Below are 18624 nucleotides of genomic sequence, written 5' to 3' on the forward strand. Positions count from 1 at the left end.
GCAAATTGTAGCCTCTTTTTCCTATTTGTAGTGGAGATGAGTGGTACCCGGTGGGGTCTTCTGCTGTTGTAGCCCATCCGCCTCAAGGTTGTGCGTGTTGTGGCTTCACAAATGCTTTGCTGCATACCTCGGTTGTAACGAGTGGTTATTTCAGTCAAAGTTGCTCTTCTATTAGCTTGAATCAGTCGGCCCATTCTCCTCTGACCTCTAGCATCAACAAGGCATTTTCGCCCACAGGACTGCCGCATACTGGATGTTTTTCCCTTTTCACACCATTCTTTGTAAACCCTAGAAATGGTTGTGCGTGAAAATCCCAGTAACTGAGCAGATTGTGAAATACTCAGACCGGCCCGTCTGGCACCAACAACCATGCCACGCTCAGAATTGCTTAAATCACCTTTCTTTCCCATTCTGACATTCAGTTTGGAGTTCAGGAGATTGTCTTGACCAGGACCACACCCCTAAATGCATTGAAGCAACTGCCATGTGATTGGTTGATTAGATAATTGCATTAATGAGAAATTGAACAGGTGTTCCTAATAATCCCTTAGGTGAGTGTATATGTGTGTGTATATATATATATATATATATATATATATATATATATATATATATATATATATATATATATATTGTCACACTTGGGTCACAGATTTGCACAGAAACACAGGAGGTTGGAGACAGGAACTTTATTTAAACACTGCAAACAAACATTTGTCTCTTTTTTGAAAGTTTAAACGTACCCTTCATGACAAAACAGAGATGACAGAGAGAGAGAGAGAGAGAAAGAAACAAACAATCAACTCCAAAACTGATGTACATGCTTTTAAGTATGCGGTGTACTGTGCGAGAGGTTTATCACGCGACAGAGCACAAATAAGGTAAAGAGCAATGTGAAGGTAGTCTGTCAACGTTTTTAAGGGGTTTTCCCAGGAACATCTGTATTCTCTGAGGGTGCAATCAGCCCCCCGGCTCACAATATATAGGGGTCTGTGTTCAATCTCAAATGTAAGAAGCCAAGTTCTGCTTTTAATTAGACAATGTAAGACACAATAAAGAGTGTTGGGGTATGGGTGAGCAACTGAATTTCAAAAAGGTAAACAAAATGTGATTAAACATCTTTTCAGACGGGAGTCTGGTTCTGACTGATCAGAGGTGGGTCCAGTCAAACAGACATCGGAAGTGATGCCGGTGATTCAAATGCCATCAATCTTCTGGTCTGCAGTGGGAGGAAAAGAGAAGCCGTTAACAGTCAGCGCCAACCCCTGGAGCAGTGTAACATTACCATCACCAGAGCCCTTAAACTGTCCCATTTGCATGACAACTCCTAAACTCTCTCATGCCATAGTACTATCTTGGATATTGAACACGGAGTTATGTTCAGGAAAAATACAAAACGTGACCTGTCATTTAGTAAACAAAAAACTTTGATAAAAGGAAAAACAAAACAAAAGAATTACAACTTATCCGTTGGGGTATTAGTCCCTTTACATTAAATATGGTTTTTAACACTAGAATCCCTGAAGCCTATGAAAAAAAATTGTAGTACAGGACCACCTTAAATTCCCTTGCACCTCTGGGAGCTGGGAGATCTTCAGCTGCATCCATGGGGGATGGGATAGCAGGCTGCCAGTATTGATTGACACATTTGCAAAACAAAGGTGCTGATGAAGAGGTGCGAAGGAATTTAAGGTGGCCCAGCATTACAACTTTTTTCATAGGCTTCAGGGATTCTAGCGTTAAAGTAGCAGCATCTATTGTACACACACTTTAGGATGTAAACTACACAGCGGAGCTGTCATCTTCCAATATAGCTCCCCCTTCAGGTCATATAATAGAAATTATACCATTCCCTTACCTTTTAAAAGTTTCCCTTTCTTTAACCAGAAAATCATATTTAGCTGTGGAGCGTTGACATTCCAGGACTCTGTTGTTGAGTGCTATATTTTGTGCTTTTCAAATCATTTTTTCTCTGTCATTTTGTGAGAAGTCAAGCAAAATTACACCTTTTATTGGCTAACTAAAAAGAATGCAATATGCAACTTTTACATCTTGCCTGAAGAAGAGGCCTGAGTTGCCTCGAAAGTTTGCATATTGTAATCTTTTTAGTTAGCCAATAAAATGTGTCATTTTAATTGCCTTCTCACTACACTCACAGTGGTTAACACGGTACAACGCCCCAGTATCTCTGTCATTTCTAAATGGATGTCCTTGTTTTTTAAATGATGAGGTATGTTTCTGTTTTGAAATGTTTTGGGGATCAAAATGATTTAATGTATTGATGCGTTGCCATTTCTTCTGTGAGTGCCAATACTTTGGTCATGTTTTGCATACAATTGCTAAGTGGTTGCTAGACTGAGACAATCAGAAGTGACAATGCCTGTCATCACCTTTGAGATGGCATAAAGATCAGGGTTGCACACTACCTAAGATTTTGGATGGATACTTTCAAAACATTTTTGTGCGTTCAGCGGTGTTACAGAAACATTAGCGTGGTATATAGTATCCGACTAATCTATGGCTAGCATATTAGGCTTACTATTCATTGGTAAATATGGACTTTGGTAATGACCTCTGCTAGTATTTTGAGTTGAATTATCTCCCAGTTCCTTTTGTCTTTTCTATCCTGTTCAGAACATTGAGGGCACTCTGTCACCTCTGTGTTGTCACTGATAATTTTCGTTCTGAACAAAAGTATTTTCAAAAGGATTGAAGGTACATTTCTGACAGAGCCATAGAAGAAAGAGAATGAATATGCACATGCTAAAAAAGTGATAACAAAAATTTACTAAAAGCAAATTCCAAAATTTTTGCGTTTTTCTGACTTCAGCATTAGTCCCCACTGGCTCTCATTGAAGTCCATTACATGACAAATTTTATAATCTCCATTCTCTATGAAAACACAAGATTGAAACCCTTCTCGGCCATCACTATAACAGCACAAGGCCACTAACAAAAAAATGAAAATTTTCGGATGAAGTATTCTTTTAAGATAGTTTTATCATTTCCCTGCATGAGCACTCCTAACATTATAACGACTGTAGATTTTAATTTTGTATTAAATCTAGACTTAGATAAGTCCTCAACAGCTGCAATCATAAGACTGAAAACTGCACTGGAAATTTCAGAGTTTATTATGGAATGTAACCTCTCTATCCCATATAGTTTATCGTGGACGTGTTTTGGGAAGATCCGATCCTACAACATAGACTGTAGGAAAATAATACCATACAACCTGGATTTTTCAGGAGCTGTCATGGAAGATTCTGGCCAACCCATTCAATGTGTATTACAGTCAGTGTCTTAAGGTTACATTGCTGTATCTCGTGGCATGTGCTTTCTTGGTGACTATGTTTTTTCTTCTACTCCTCCTTGCTGGCTGTCTCTTTGTTCAGTATTTTCACTTTAAGCTACTGACATTTTATAGGTTGTCAGGGCCCAAGTTGAGCACCCTCAGCCCCTCTCTGTCCGGTGTCATTTTTGAAGGTCATGAAGTGCATGAGATGTGCTTGCACAAAACTAACCAATTAACCAATAGTTTGGAAATGTACATTTTACACAAGTGGAATGCCCAGAAAAATGACCATTAGAACTTGATCTTTCTTAAAATATAATTTTGCTACGTTGAAAGTTTTGACTTTTCTCTAAAACCTACTTGTCTGCAAAAGGTGTCTGTCTGTTCTTTGGAACTCAGAAGACCCATCTCTGTAAAACTGCCTTCTGTCCCTACTAACACTTTTCTCTTTCTTTGTTTAGACAAGGTACTTTTACAGTAATCAAACGTTCAAGTAAAATACAGTTTAAACATTAATGAAAAACTTTAATGCTTTAAAGCTGGGGTCGCCAATTCCAGTCCTGAAGGGCCCCAGTGCCTGCAGGTTTTCATTCTAACCCTTTTCTTAATTAGTGACCTGTTTTTGCTGCTAATTAACTTCTTTTGAATTCATTTTAATTGACTTCCTCTTGAAGTCTCAGGCCTCTTAATTGTTTCTTTTTCCTTAGTTAGCAATTTAACAATAGTCCTCAGTCATTGTCCAACCCGCTATATCTTAACACAGAATCACGGGGGTCTGCTGGAGCCAATCCCAGCCAACACAGGGCGCAAGGCAGGAACCAATCCCCGGCTGGGCACCAGCCCACCATCGAGCCAAACAAGAATGAGATACAAAATGAACCAAAACATGACCAGCAAACTGTGATCATCGTACAATATCTGAAAATAAAAAAGGGTGGAGGTCTCAGAAATATTAATCTGCTCAGGTCCCCAAAACATTTGAACAGTGCTCTTAGTAAAGGAAAAATCAACAATTTCGGAAATGTCTGTCATTGCACAATGAGAGCAACAACAAGCCATGGAATTAAAGAACGAGTTTAATTAAGAGTTTAATTAACAAGAATCAGAGCCTAATTAAGCAACTGGTTGGAGTGAAATTGGTTGGAGTTTGAGGCCTGGACTTAGTTGGTCTTCTGTTGGCTCACTCACTTCACATTTCATTTCTGTTTGGGTGGCATTTAAGGAAAGAAATCAAGCAATTCAGGGGAACAAATCTTAAAAAAGCAATTCAATTAAAATGAATTCACATGGAGTTAATTAGCAGCACAAACTGGGCACTCATTAAAAAAAAGGGTTAGAATGAACACCTGCAGCCACGGTGGTCCTCCAGGACCGGAGTTGGCGACCCCTGCTTTTAAAGCACAAGAAAATACAACATAATAAAAATCATATACTCCTACACCATGGAGATCTCTACGTCCATTTCAAGAGAATAATCATAATTGAGAAATACAGTGGTACCTCGGTATACATCCGCTTTGGAATAAGTCCAGCTTGGTATACATCCTGCTTGGAATGACTCTGTTTGCGACTCGCATGCTAGAACACCGCGCGCTGCCCTTATTTACCTCTCTTGAGACAAAGCCACGACTGCCCACGAGTGTCAGTACGGCAGTTGCTAGCATTCAGTGAACAACCCGCGCTATGACTCTCTGTGAATTTTCACATGATTTTGTGTTTTTTCACGTAAATTTGAATTGATTGTTGAAAAGTATGAAGGTGGCATGCGTATCCGGGACTTGGCTGCTGCATACCGTATGCCGAGAACGATGGTATGTACGATTATGAAAAACAAAGATGTTATTAAAAAGTAAAGTGAGGTTAAATTTTCATTTATTTCATCTAATTGCTTTTGTATTTATGTATTTTAGTTTTAAGCAGTGTTTAAATTATTTTATACAACCCCATCAATGTATAATATGCCAGTAACAATAGGATTTTTTTTCATGGGAACGGATTAATCATTTTCCCTTTATTTCATATGGGAAAAATTTTTTGTTATATGTCCTGTTTGATATAAGTCAAAGGATCTGGAACGGATTAAGGATGTATGCCGAGGTACCACTGTAACTGAAAAACCACAACACACACTGCTCAACTCAATGTCTGAACATGACAAGAAGTGACTCCAGAATTTTTTTTCTCATTAAATGCAAAATGACAGGCAGGTGCGTATGGAATGCTCAAGTTTATACAAATAATTAAGAAAGCACATCAATAAGCAAAAAACAATTGAAAACACCCATGCATTAATTCATGGTGGGCTTCACTTCATTTACTTCACACTCTTTTAATTTCAGTTTTCAGAGCGTTGTCACTGTGACCACAACCTACTTCTTTCAGGGAAAGAATATTATTGACATGGGGATTAGTATCTGTGATCTATTGCCTGTGTTTGGTCTCTCATCTTGTGACCTTGCGCGGGATGTAGACTGATATCATCAGCGCACCCATCTTCTTCACTATAACAGCAATCTTACAGCTAGATGCGATTTGTTTGAAGAGCTGCACGCTTGTATACAACCTCAATCCTAAATGTTTGTTGATTGGAGGTGTGCTATTTTGTGATTTTGTAATAATTGAATAATTACCACCATTAACAGGGTAAACATGTTGGTCCTGCAGCTAATTTTGCTTCCCTTAGGTAAAATTACAGTAGCGTAGTCAGTGAGATATCCTGGCATCCAAGCCCAGGCTTGAAATGGCAGGCATCAAGATTGTAGAGGAATGCATGGCTGGGATGTTGACTTCTGTCTCCTTCAAAAGTGTAATCTTTATTATCACTATAAAAGAGAACAAACAAAGATTCTGGGACATTGACACTCCACTTTTGTTGTGTTTAAAGGGTCATGATTGGCACATTGGCAGCAAGATCTCTCTACTTGCAGATTTTATTTCTGCTTTATTCATTACAATACAGTACAATTTATTTTTATAAAGCCCAAAATCACACAAGATGTGCAGCAATGGGCTTTAACAGGCCCTGCCTTTTGACAGCCCCCCAGCCTTGACTCTCTAAGAAGACAAGGAAAAACTCCCAAAAAAACCCTTGTATGGAAAAAAATGGAAGGAACCTTGGGAAAGGCAGTTCAAAGAGAGACCCCTTTCCAGGTAGTGCAGTGGGTGTCAAAAAAGGGGGTAAATACAATACAATACACAGAAGAGAACACAAGTACAGTGATCCCTCACTATATAGCGCTTCGACTTTTGTGGCTTCACTCCATCGCGGATTTTAAATGTAAGCATATCTAAATATACAGTATATCATGGATTTTTCGCTGGTTCGCGGATATCTGCGGACAATGGGTCTTTTAATTTATGGTACATGCTTCCTCAGTTGGTTTGCCCAGTTGATTTCAGACAAGGGATGCTACTGGCGGATGGCTGAGAAGCTACCCAATCAGAGCACGTATTACGTATTAAATAAAACTCCTCAATGATATACGACATGCATCCCGCACGGTGCTTCGCATACTTAAAAGCCCGAACAGCACGTATTGATTTTTAATTGTTTGCTTTTCTCTGTCTCTCTCACTCTCTCTGACATTCTCTGCTCCTGACGGAGGGGGTGTGAGCAGAGGGGGTGTTCGCACACTGGCCTAGAGGATACGGACGCTCCTCTAAAAAATGCTGAAAGACTACCTTCACGTTGCTCCTTTCCTTGTAGCTGATTTGTTCAGCGGTGCTTCGCATACTTAAAAGCCCGAACAGCTCTATTGATTTTTGATTGTTTGCTTTTCTCTCTCTCTCTCTCTGTCTCTCTCTCTCTGACATTCTCTGCTCCTGACGCGCACTCCTTTGAAGAGGAAGATAAGTTTGCATTCTTTTAATTGTGAGACAGAACTGTCTTGTCATGGAGCACAGTTTAAACATTTGACTAAAGGGTGTTATTTCATGTCTAGAGGGCTCTAATAATGTTAAAAAAAAATGTATTTAGAAGGTCGTAAACAGGTTTTCTATGCTCTAACTGTGAAAATATTAGATTTATAAATAAAGAATCCTACTTTGTGGAAAATTATTTATCATGGTAGAGTCTGGAACAAATTAACCGTGATAAATGAGGGTTTACTGTACTGTAATCCTCAATACAATATAATAGTGCAACAGAAATAGTACAAGTACAGAGCAGAATTCAACAGTAGATGATACCACATAATACTATTTGGATTTGTTCAAAGTCCTGGAGACCATGGCCATCAAGCTGCCTCCCCTTATTGGCCATTCAATAGCTGAGTCAGTGCTGGGCCAGCCAATCCGATGATTACGAATTAGTAATGCACTAAATAATATGTGGAATTTATTTTATTTTCTTTATTGAAAGTTATGAATTTTGTAACAAACACAGAATGGGAAAGACACTTCAATATGAAGAATGCGCAGTTTGATCACATACCCAAAAGGATGTATTTATTATTTCACACAAAACAGACGAATCACTTCACTAGTGTGTTTAAGCCAACTTCCCTCAGTTAGGGCCCATGGGGAAACACCTCCAAAATAATGAATATGCACCCAGACACCAGGAGAATAAGTGGTGCATCTTGCCTTGTCCTCCTCTACATGCACTCATAACAGTCACAGGTCTTATTCCATCATGCACTTACAAACCAACTCCTCACAATCCTCAGAAGTCCTGACTCCCACCTCCTCATCCACATTGCCGCATGCAGTCTTTCCTAACTCCCGCCAGATTCACAGCTTCTCCTCGCCCTTCACACAAGTACTTTGGATCCTCTAACTCCTTTTATTCTTCTGTAGATATCACTCATGCAAGTTGTTCCTCCCTAACGTCCTGTCACACAAAACACTATACCACTGGGAGCCTTCCAGAGAGAATTTGTATCAATCAGGTAGCTGGCTATAAGTACTTAAGACCCTTGCAGTAAACACTACAGTTAGCTGGCCCCACCTGCTCAATAAGTATTCTTCTCAGCTGGCTGCTAAAAAGTACCCTCTTTAGTTCTTTATCCTAGAGGAAGCACGCAATCTCCACAGTGGCTGAGCAAACAGGTCCGATGTGGTATTCATCTGAGGCCAATAGCAGGAAGAGATGGAGGTCTGGGATTGGGGAATTTGGTTGGGCGGCATTTATTTTGGTGGCAAGTTTGCTGAATCACAACCTTTCTCTTGAATGCTACTAGCTCTGTTGTAGTGGTGACATTGCATGGAGAAGATGAGGGCTGTTATTTTTAAACAACATTTAATTTAATTCCACTTGGGGAACTTTTTCTTCTTCTTCTTCTTTCGGCTGTTCCCATTAGGGGTAGCCACAGCAGATCATCTTGTTCCATATCTTCCTGTCCTTTACCTCTTGCTCTGTCGGACCCATCCACCTGCATGTCCTCTTTCACCACATCCATAAACCTTCTCTTAGGCCTTCCTCTTTTTCTCTTGCCTGGCAGCTCTATCCTTAGCATCCTTCTCCCAATATACTCAGCATCTCTCCTCTGCACATGTCCAAACCAACGCAATCTCGCCTCTCTGATTTTGTCTCCCAACCTTCCAACTTCAGGTGCCCCTCTAATGTACTCATTTCTAATCCTGTCCATCCTTGTCACACCCAATGCAAATCTTAGCATCTTGAACTCTGCTACCTCCAGCTCTGTCTCCTGCTTTCAGGTCAGTGCCACCATCTCCAGACCATATAACATAGCTGGTCTCACTACCGTCCTGTAGACTTTCCCCTTCACCTTTGCTGATAACTTTCTGTCACAAATTACTCCTGACAATCTTATCCACCCATTCCACCCTGTCTGCACACTCTTCTTCACTTCTCTTCCACAATCCCCATTACTCTGTACTGTTGATCCCAAGTAATTAAACTCATCCACCTTCACCAACTCTACTCCCTGCATCCTCACCATTTCACTGACCTTCCTCTCATTCACACACATGTATTCTGTCTTGTTCCTACTGATCTTCATTCCTCTCCACTCTACAGCATATCTCCACCTCTCCAGGGTCTCCTCGACCTGCTCTGTACTGTCGCTACAGATCACAATGTCATCAGCAAACATCATAGTCCACGGGGACTCCTGACTAATCTCATCTGTCAGCGTTTTCATCACCATTGCAAATAAGAAAGGGCTCAGTGGAATCCATCAAATTCTAGTTGCCCCACTGACAAAAACCATTGTATTTACTTATTTTGCACAAAACACTTAACCATAACAGTCTTAAGCAAATTTCTCCTCTCTTAGGGGCTACATGCAGTGCCAACAAAACCAGAAATATGCACCCAGACACCAGTAAAAGGCACAACTGATGTCGCTTTGTCTACTTTTCATGTGCACTGGAGAGGTTTGTGGGTTGCACTTTGCTGCACATTGGCAGACTTATGGGGGATCCATTTGCAATCCAGCACGTGGATTCTCAGGGTTTCTGACTCCTGCCTCCTCGACTGCATCACTGCAATGTGCCATACTCCACGATGTGACATGTGACATTAGTAAGCTTGTACTTTGAACAAAATTGAAGCACAAAGTGAAGCATCCAAATATTATGGCTTGCCATGTGGAATGATGTACAAACAAATAAAAAAACAGAGTAATTGTTAAGGTGCATTTCTGATTTAGATTTTTGAATTGGTCCTGTTGTTTGAAATGTGGGTGGCGTTTTGGTTGTGGCCTTTAATGAAGCCAAGTCCTACTTGTTATTTGACGGCTCTTTATTAATTCCATCTTATTGCAGGCTAGATAATCTTTATTGTGCTGAAAACGATACAGATGATCTTAAACATTTCATGATGCTGTTGTAGTCATCCAGAATATCTGCTTTGATCAGAAGGTAGATTTTCTGTGTGTTTGTTATTAACTAAATCAGAGATTGTGATCAACCCTATTATTCATGCTATTGTTATATGTGTTTGCTGTCTCTATGTTATCTTATTTAAGCTGCTCTGCAGTTACCTTGCATTTAGCTTTGTAGGTTATGAGTTGAACTTTACCTCAGAAAAGAAGCTACCAGTTATTCCAGCAGAATATTCAAACTAAAGCCCAGGGAATGGTAGAGGCTTAACAGTGCAAGAAGGAAACCTGCTGGAATGAGGACAAAGAAGGCTCACTTTTGAGGAGTAACAGATTTCTGGAGGACTGGTAGCAGTAAGGAAGGCAGATAAAAGACCCAAAATGTAAAGCTTGCAAGAGATTAAAGAGTTGGCACCGTTACCTACATCATTAAATCCTTAATCACACTTAATGCCTGATTATCCGTGTGTAATGGTGAAACTTTATGTGGATTTGTAACGTTACCGATTTCTTACCCTTAACAGATTTTGCAGGTGAGTCACACTGAGACTGTGTGTGCAAGCTCAGTCACACAGACATACCACTTAGTTTGTCTTGCCAAAACGACCTCATTCTGTTTTACCTGGTGGTTAGCCTCAAATCTCGGAGGGCTACCTGAGGCCTCTAATTAGTCAACTCTAAATGGCAGCCACATCGTTGCATGGCTGGGCATCCCAAGAGTCTCTGTAGATGTTTCTGCACTGACTTGTTGTCCCAAAAGATAGCTTATAGAGGCTGACCCTGAGCACATCCATATTCCTAGCTATAGGCATCTTCCATTATGATCCACCAAGGGGTACTTGTACCTAGCCCTATTTTTTTTTTCAAAAACATTTTTATTCTTTTCAGAGGACACTGGCAGAAGCAGAATAAATAGAAAGGGAAGAGATACAGATTCAAACAAGTCCTGAAATGATTTTTGTTAAACGTTAGAAAACTTCACCTTCTAATTGTTGTGACCCTCACTGTAATCTCACAATGCCAAGGAACACATCCATGATACATCAGCTAGCACCACTTCAAACCCAATTACATCCCACACAATTAAAGAAAAATGATTGAATTGTGAAGATACAGCACCTATAAAAAGTGTTCAACCCTACTTTGGGAGTTTTCACATTGTGGCATATGAACGGGCATTCCTTGGCCAGGAGAGAGCATGAATTATTACCTGGATGGGATGCCTGAGAGAAACATCATTGGCTAGCTGGGTGGAAAGATTAGATAATGCCCAGATGTTATAGGAGGAAGCTGGAAATTGTGAGTGGGTCCATCCACCATACACTAGGTGGCAGTGGTCCTCGTGTAAGAGCTCAGTTGAGAGCAAAGGTGCTAGGGAAATGGAGTCAGAAGTGCAGACCTGTAGGGGTCCCTTGGGATCAGTAGAGGGCATTGTCGGGGAAGGTCCACTCTACTTTGTCTATGAACTGGAAGTGCTTCCTACAGGGGACGGCATGATACCGTAAGCACTCACGGGTCCGACATAAAATGGTCTTTTTCTACAGATAGGTGAGTTGGAGTTACATGGTAGCGGGCAATACTCAGCGGAGGTGAAGAAGGAGGAAGGATAAGAATATCGAACAGATCATTTATTGGATAGTTGATGGCTTGTTATTATTATTTTTACTGTAATTAGACAAGAGGATTGTGAGAAGGTGTCTGAAAAAAGGAATGAACGTCTTTTATTTTATTCTGTTACACAAGTGGTATATTGCTGGGACTGTGGTTTAGGGCTGTGGTTTTTTTTACTGCATGTACTGTAGTAATAAAATGAATTGCATTTGTCATTTCAACAGATGACACATCACGAACATTTGTAGTAATAATGGAATGATAGAGACATAGCAACTGAACAGATACACAGACTCCATTAAACTCCATGACAATGTGACTGAAAAATCTCAGGTCAGCAGATAAAGACAATTAAATATCTAAGTCACTGAATATCTCTGAGTCCAGTTAATCTATTCATTAAGAAGTGGAATGAGTGTGGCACAGCTGTAAATATGCATATAGCATGCCATCTAAAAAAGCTGAGTGATTATGCATGAAGAAGACTAGTGAGGGAAGCCTCCAAGAGACCTATGAAAATTCTGCTGGAGATGCAAGATGCTACAGAGACTGTGCAGACTGTTGCCCAAGTGCTTCACCAGCTTTATTGTCAAAGTGGAAAAATGAAACCCATTGTTAAAAAACAAAGCAGAAGGTCTGACAGAAGGTTCATGGGAGTCTCTTTATTGCCCGGTAATTAGGTTTTATGGTATGATGAGACCAAAATTGAGCTTTGTGACATCAAACTAAATGCCATGTTTGTCATAAGCCAAACATTTCATCCTCACCATGAAGCATGGTGGTGGCAGCATCATGCTGCAGGATTCTAATTCTAATAGTACCTGAAAGTAGTACCTGAAAGGCTTAAGAGGGTAGTTGGTAAAACGAATGCTGCAAAATGTGGGGAAAGCCTGGTGCTGTCAATAAGAATGCCTGTGAGGAGATTTGTTTTCCAGCAAGATAGTGAATCCAAGCATAAAGTCAAAGTTACAAACGGATGGCCTAAAATCAAAATGTTCTTGTCAGTTAGGTCTTATATTTACATCCACTGTACAAAAATTATTTTGGTTCTGATTTGAATCTATTCAAGAAGTAAATTGATAATTGCCTAATGCTTTAATAATCAAGGGTGAAGGCTTTAGACTATGAGAAGTAAATGAGTGAGAGACCCTGGTATAAATGGGGAGCCAATTCCAGCCTAACACTAATAGGACCACTTCTTAAAATTTTCGGGTTTTTTTACTGTCTTGCTTGTGCCAATTTTGAATAAAACAATGTAGGAAGTTTAATCCATTGTCTTATTTTGGCCTGGTTAGAAGATGACAATTAAATCATAGCAGGTGTATATAACTAACCAAGCTCATTTCCATCTTCTCTGTTTTAGTCCCTCTCCGTTACAACACCATGACAATTATCTGGATTTGCCTGGCACTTATTATGGGGTTGGGGACCTTTCTGATGGTGCTGATTTGTCGTAAGAGGTAAGAAAAAAATCAAAACTGATACATAGTCATGTCTCATCTCTCATATCTCTCACAAGTAGCATATCCATCAGCCCACCATACATCACCAACCGGCTTTTTAGGTGTTTTTCCTCACATTGCAAAAATGAAACTTCGCTGGAGAGATTAAACTATATGAAGGTTCAAATTTTTTGTCCATTCCAGTAGCCTGGCCAAGAATAGCCCACATAGTTGCCAGTCATAGGCTTAAAATACTTTGCTTCCTGTGCTCTCCTTCACAGTCTTTGGTTAATGTGTTTACATCAATTTTCTACATTTTTGTTTCAAGTTCTTGGCTGCTTGACATTCTGATCATTGTTTATTGAAGATGTCATTCAGGTCACTTTTTCATTACTTGATGTTCACCGCAGTAAGATTAATGGTGCATCCTAACTCTTGGTGGCCAAAGCTTACAGTGCTGTAATGGGTAAGGGTGTAAAAAATGAGTTTGGACAAACTGCAATCCTGGCTTACTTTGTGACTCTGAGTGAAAAGCATAACGTGATATGGCTGTGGAGTGCTATTGAAATTAAAGATAGTTAGACATTCAATGACTGAAGGAGGAATGCATCAATGAAGATCCTCAGGAACTGCATGCTACCCGCACATACCAGACTAGTCAGAAACTGCAAGTCAGATTAGTGCTTGAAAATGCCAAGTAAGTTGCATCAGAGCCATAAAAGTAAAGGTCAATTACCTTTGAAGGGACATAGAGAGACATTTCTGACTGGCAGATGTACCATCCACTGGCGTGTTTCACCAATTCCAGCCAGCATGCTGAGAGCATAATGGACTGCATAAAGACTCCTTTAGTTTAATATTCTACTGAATTTACAAGCATTATATTCTGCAGTTTGTGATTTACCTAAGCATTCAAGAGCTGAAGAGGTGTATTAACAAAAGCCCACTAACACAACTATACAGATAAAAGTGCATGGTGACATTTGTGTACACCAAGAAATGAACTCAATAATGTTTATAAAATTTTAAATAAGCTAACCCTCCATTGGTAATAATTTCTGCATTACATATACAGTATATATATTATGATAAGTGGATAAGGAGCTGTGAATAAATCTGACATTTTGAAGGGGCAGTGATATTTCAGTCAAAATGGAGACATTGCATATACCCAAGTGAAAGTTTAATCTTACTTTTAGTCACATTAAGTAAAACAGCAACAGTGAGAAATCACTGGTAAAATTATTTTTATAGATACATGTTATTATTTATTTAAAGAATTCTGTATTAATAACCTCCCCTCAAACTAAACAAAAAAATATGGTTGCATTTTTGACATTCTCCAACATCCACCTTCTTTAATAGATTCATAGATATTGAAGACATACATATTTATAACAGCGCTAGACATAGAATATCACAACTATTGTAATTAACAAGCTCAATTCACTTACTAAACAAACAATATGGGCTCAAAACAAAAGTAAAATTGCTAGGATTACATTTTATTCTACCACTAATTCACAAACATGGTTAAATTAGCAGAAAAAACTTTGAAAACTACAAAAACTGCTATTTTTATTCCTGATTTCATTTATGTGTTGTGACAGTAGGGGTCACTGTTGCCCCGTAAAACCTGCAGACAACATGTCCAGACACCAGGTAAAATATAAGAAATTAATTACATTTCTGTAATAATGTGCACAAGCACCTCCACGATACACAATAATAATCAATAATAAATCCTCCTCTCCACCCAGCAGCTCTGTCATACTCCCTCCCAACTCCGGCTCAATCTGCTGGGTTTCCCATAGTCCTTTTATAGTCCTTGACCCGGAAGTGCTTCTGTCCCTTAGTCCATGTGTTTCAATAGCACTTCCGGGTCAGATGAAAACTCTTCTGTTCCTTCAGCCTGGAAGTACTTTGTTTCTTCCATCCCCGTTACTAGGGAGTACTTCTGGGCTATAATAGAAACAATCATGCCTCCCTGCAGCGTCCCCTGGGGGCCCCCACGATATCCAGCAGGGCTGTGAAGCCGAACTATATTGTCCATGATGACCTGCGGGAATTCGGGGCACCTCCATGTTGCAGTGAGGACTCCATCTAGCGGCCTGGGGGTGTTGGCCGGGATAAACTGCCGTCCATTTCTCACAATATAAAATGCATATGGAGTTGGCATCGATTACATGGAAGAATGTGTATGCTGTGCTGATGTGTTGCTTTCGGTGTAAATTAAGCGTTAGAGGTTAGTGTAGTTATCTGGCCATGAACAAAGGCTGCAAGTTAAATAAGTGAAAGAGCTCTAAAATCCTTACATCCAAATTTTAATGGGTCAGAAGTTCAGTTGAGAGAGTGGTGCCCCATTTTGACATCCTCAACCCCCTGTGGTGCTGGACTTGTTATGATACATACCGTATATACTCGCAGATAAGTCGGGACTTGATTTTACTTTATAATTTCTGGTATTTTATAATGTCGGTCATATAAGTCGAATGCAGAAAACTCTAATGCTATTGGTCCAAGAGATTATGATATGCTAATGCCCACCTGAGAGAGTAACCACGAAGGACACTGCCTTTTTTTTCTATGTATTGTGGCTACATGACCACATGGTAATACCCGAACTATTCCAAAGTGACGATTGCACTGTTTTATGTTTTTTGTATATCACACTCTCATACACATTTATCATAAGAGCATCCCTTATCCACAATGGAGCGTTCGATCAGAAGAAAATATGAAGCTGGTTTTAAATTAAAAGTCGTTGAAGTGGTGAAAGAAATTGGTAACAAAATTTGATGTGTCTGAGAAACTGGTGCGAGATTGGAGGAGGCAAGAAGATGTAAAAAAAAAAAAATTAAATAATTTTGAATGGGCGAGATCGATTATGATTGATTTTTTGGGTTTCATGATTAACTTAATTTACTTATAAGACATTATTGTAAAAAATGAAAATGTGGCAAAACAAAACATACCATCAGGAGAAGCACTACACACAAATGGAAAGAAAACAAAAAACAGTAAATAAAAGGTTAAGTGTACTGAATAAATATAGCACCATGATATGTGTAATTCCTAACAAAAAGTATCATCTGTCCATATATTACTATTAAATGTTGCATATCATGATTTAACACCTCTAGCTCTGGAGTAGGAATATCCACAAGCTCTTCAAAGTTAGCAGGCACATCATCACAAGGCACATAAGTTAATGCTAACAAAAGTTTAACATGTAAAAGAATCTTCTTGTTGTTTTTATAATTGTCACTACATTAAATTCCTCCACAGCAATTGTCCAAGGTGGAAAAAGCAATCCGATAGCTCCGTCCACAGAAAGACAGTTTTCAGCACATTCAGAATTGTGAATACATGGCAGAAAAGGCAAGGTGATATCTTGAATATGATCCAGCAATTATAATCAGCAAGACCTCTACTCAAACTGCTCTTCACATAATAAATGTTTCTCCTCACACAGTAAACTTACATATTTACAAGTGAATGAAATCGCATTATATTGAAAAGATACCTATAGCAAACAAAGGTTAAAGTGAATCAGTCAGCATTCTGTCTGACAGTAGAAAAGAATGAAATGCAGACAGATAAAAATTTGTAAAAGATCACTAAAACTTAAAAGGAAAAGTCTTTACAAGGTAAGTAACAAAAAAGTACATTCTCCATTCTATGATATGTTGTTCATTAGTTTGCTGTGACTATGGTAACCTCCAACTATGTTCTGGGTGGCTACTTTACTGCCTGCTGCCTCTAGCAGGAACATGTGAGACTCTGGGATAATCCTTGGCTGTGAAAGCTGTTTTCTTATGTCTGTTCCTTTCAACCATCAAAAGGCAGTTATAAGTCTAGTTCAGAGTATTGAAAGCACTTACCATAAGTTCTCCCTTAAGTTTGACTGGACCATTGTTTTTTTTTTTTCTTTGACCGTGAAGCAGGTGATGAAAGGAAACCAGAAGTCCCATCTGCTGCCAATAACATCTTACTGTTCTGTGTAAAAAATAGGGAAAACCTTTCACACATGAAGAACACATAAAAACTACACATAACCTTCTCACCCACTTAATGCTAACAATATTTTAACATGTAGAAGAAGAGTTCCAGTGGGCCAGAGCCTATCCCAGCAACAATGGGTTCAAGGCTGAAGACAACTCTAAACAGGGTTACACTCTATTGTAGGGCCTACTTACACTCACAAAATTTCAGTCTGGAATTGCGAGGTGGCCTAACCAGAACATCTTTGGAAATGTGGTAGGAACACTGTAGTACCTAGATAAAAATCCACATGGACAATAATTAAGGGTGGAATTCAAACTCATATTCAGCCACTATATCTGACAACAGCATCCACATTATGCAACATGAGTGACTAGTCATGTGATTAGTTACAATGAATTTTGCATCATACATTTTTTATAGTGTCTATAGTGAAAACACATTTCATTTTTTGTGAATCTTGTGCTAGATATTAAAAAATTGCAAAATTTAAATCCTGATACGTGTAGGAAATGTGGCCACTTAATAATGTGGGGTACAGATGTACTAGTGTTACGATGGACTGTGAAACTTGGGACGTACTGCTCTCTGTTCCATATTTTGCTGTCTTGTGAGTCCACCTGAAAATTTAATAAAAAATAAAGAAATCATCTTGTCTTCTTAGCAGGTCTAGAGAAACCCATCCCATTACTATCTAACTGTAGGGGTGTGGTGAGGTTGGGCCAAAGTATTTTTTATCACCAGATTCCCAAGGGGACCAATTTGCCAATCTTGGAAGTAAGAGAACCAGTGATGAAATGCTCCTGTAGCATCATAGGTGGACCTGAAATTAAATATCAACCCAGACACAATGTGGAGATAGCACTTTTTCTCTTATTCTTATGGGTTGCTTTTCAGGGCTTCTAGTTAGATTGGTGATGGTGATGGTGATACTAAATGGACTTTAGAAGTGTAAATGCACCATTTTTACACTGGAGATTCATTCTGTGTTACTTTTTACCTTGTAGAACTTGTTAGCAGGATAGACTATGGAATTCCAAACCTTATAATCAAAGTGGTTTTAGAGAATGGAAGGATTGATACTGACCTCTCAGTATGCAAAGGTATTGAGAAGCATAAGATGAGCCTCTTCCAGGCCATTACACATCTACTCCAGTGTTCACCAGTACTCCAGAGTTTCTTCACCACTTCAGCACCATGCCCTCACAATAACCATCATGCCACTTATAGTATATCAGGCAGATGGTGCCACACCTCCCAGCCAAGTAACAAACGCCTCCCATTTTTTTTCAAGCCAAATGACTCCAGAAAGCAAACCTTCATTTGACTGGCCCTCCAAGCTCGCCTCTGCGGACTCCTTGGCTGATTCTTCATCTGAAAACCTGGTGCCTCGAAGGTGAGACTTGACACCCATTGACAGCCATATCAGGTGTTTATCACTGCTGCCTTACCTTGCAGTTCAGCTCTGCCTATTTGTGCTTCTTCA

At 39.4% G+C, this 18624-nt stretch overlaps 1 protein-coding gene and 1 long non-coding RNA gene across 2 annotated transcripts in view; one reads left to right on the forward strand and one right to left on the reverse strand.

Moving 5' to 3' along the window:
- epha8 (eph receptor A8) overlaps positions 1–18624 on the forward strand; it is a 649052-nt gene that overhangs the window by 563671 nt on the left and 66757 nt on the right. Inside the window, 1 exon segment of the mRNA XM_039755789.1 lies at positions 13055–13151. Within this exon segment, the coding sequence (XP_039611723.1) occupies positions 13055–13151 (97 nt within the window).
- On the reverse strand, positions 873–17386 carry LOC120530947. The gene is made up of 3 exons (XR_005634044.1): positions 17333–17386; positions 17018–17132; positions 873–1219 (listed from the first exon to the last, which is right to left on the reverse strand). It is a non-coding gene; the product is annotated as an uncharacterized LOC120530947 (long non-coding RNA).

The sequence above is a fragment of the Polypterus senegalus genome, chromosome 6 (genome assembly GCF_016835505.1).
Source record: "Polypterus senegalus isolate Bchr_013 chromosome 6, ASM1683550v1, whole genome shotgun sequence".
In the NCBI taxonomy this organism is placed as follows: domain Eukaryota; kingdom Metazoa; phylum Chordata; class Cladistia; order Polypteriformes; family Polypteridae; genus Polypterus; species Polypterus senegalus.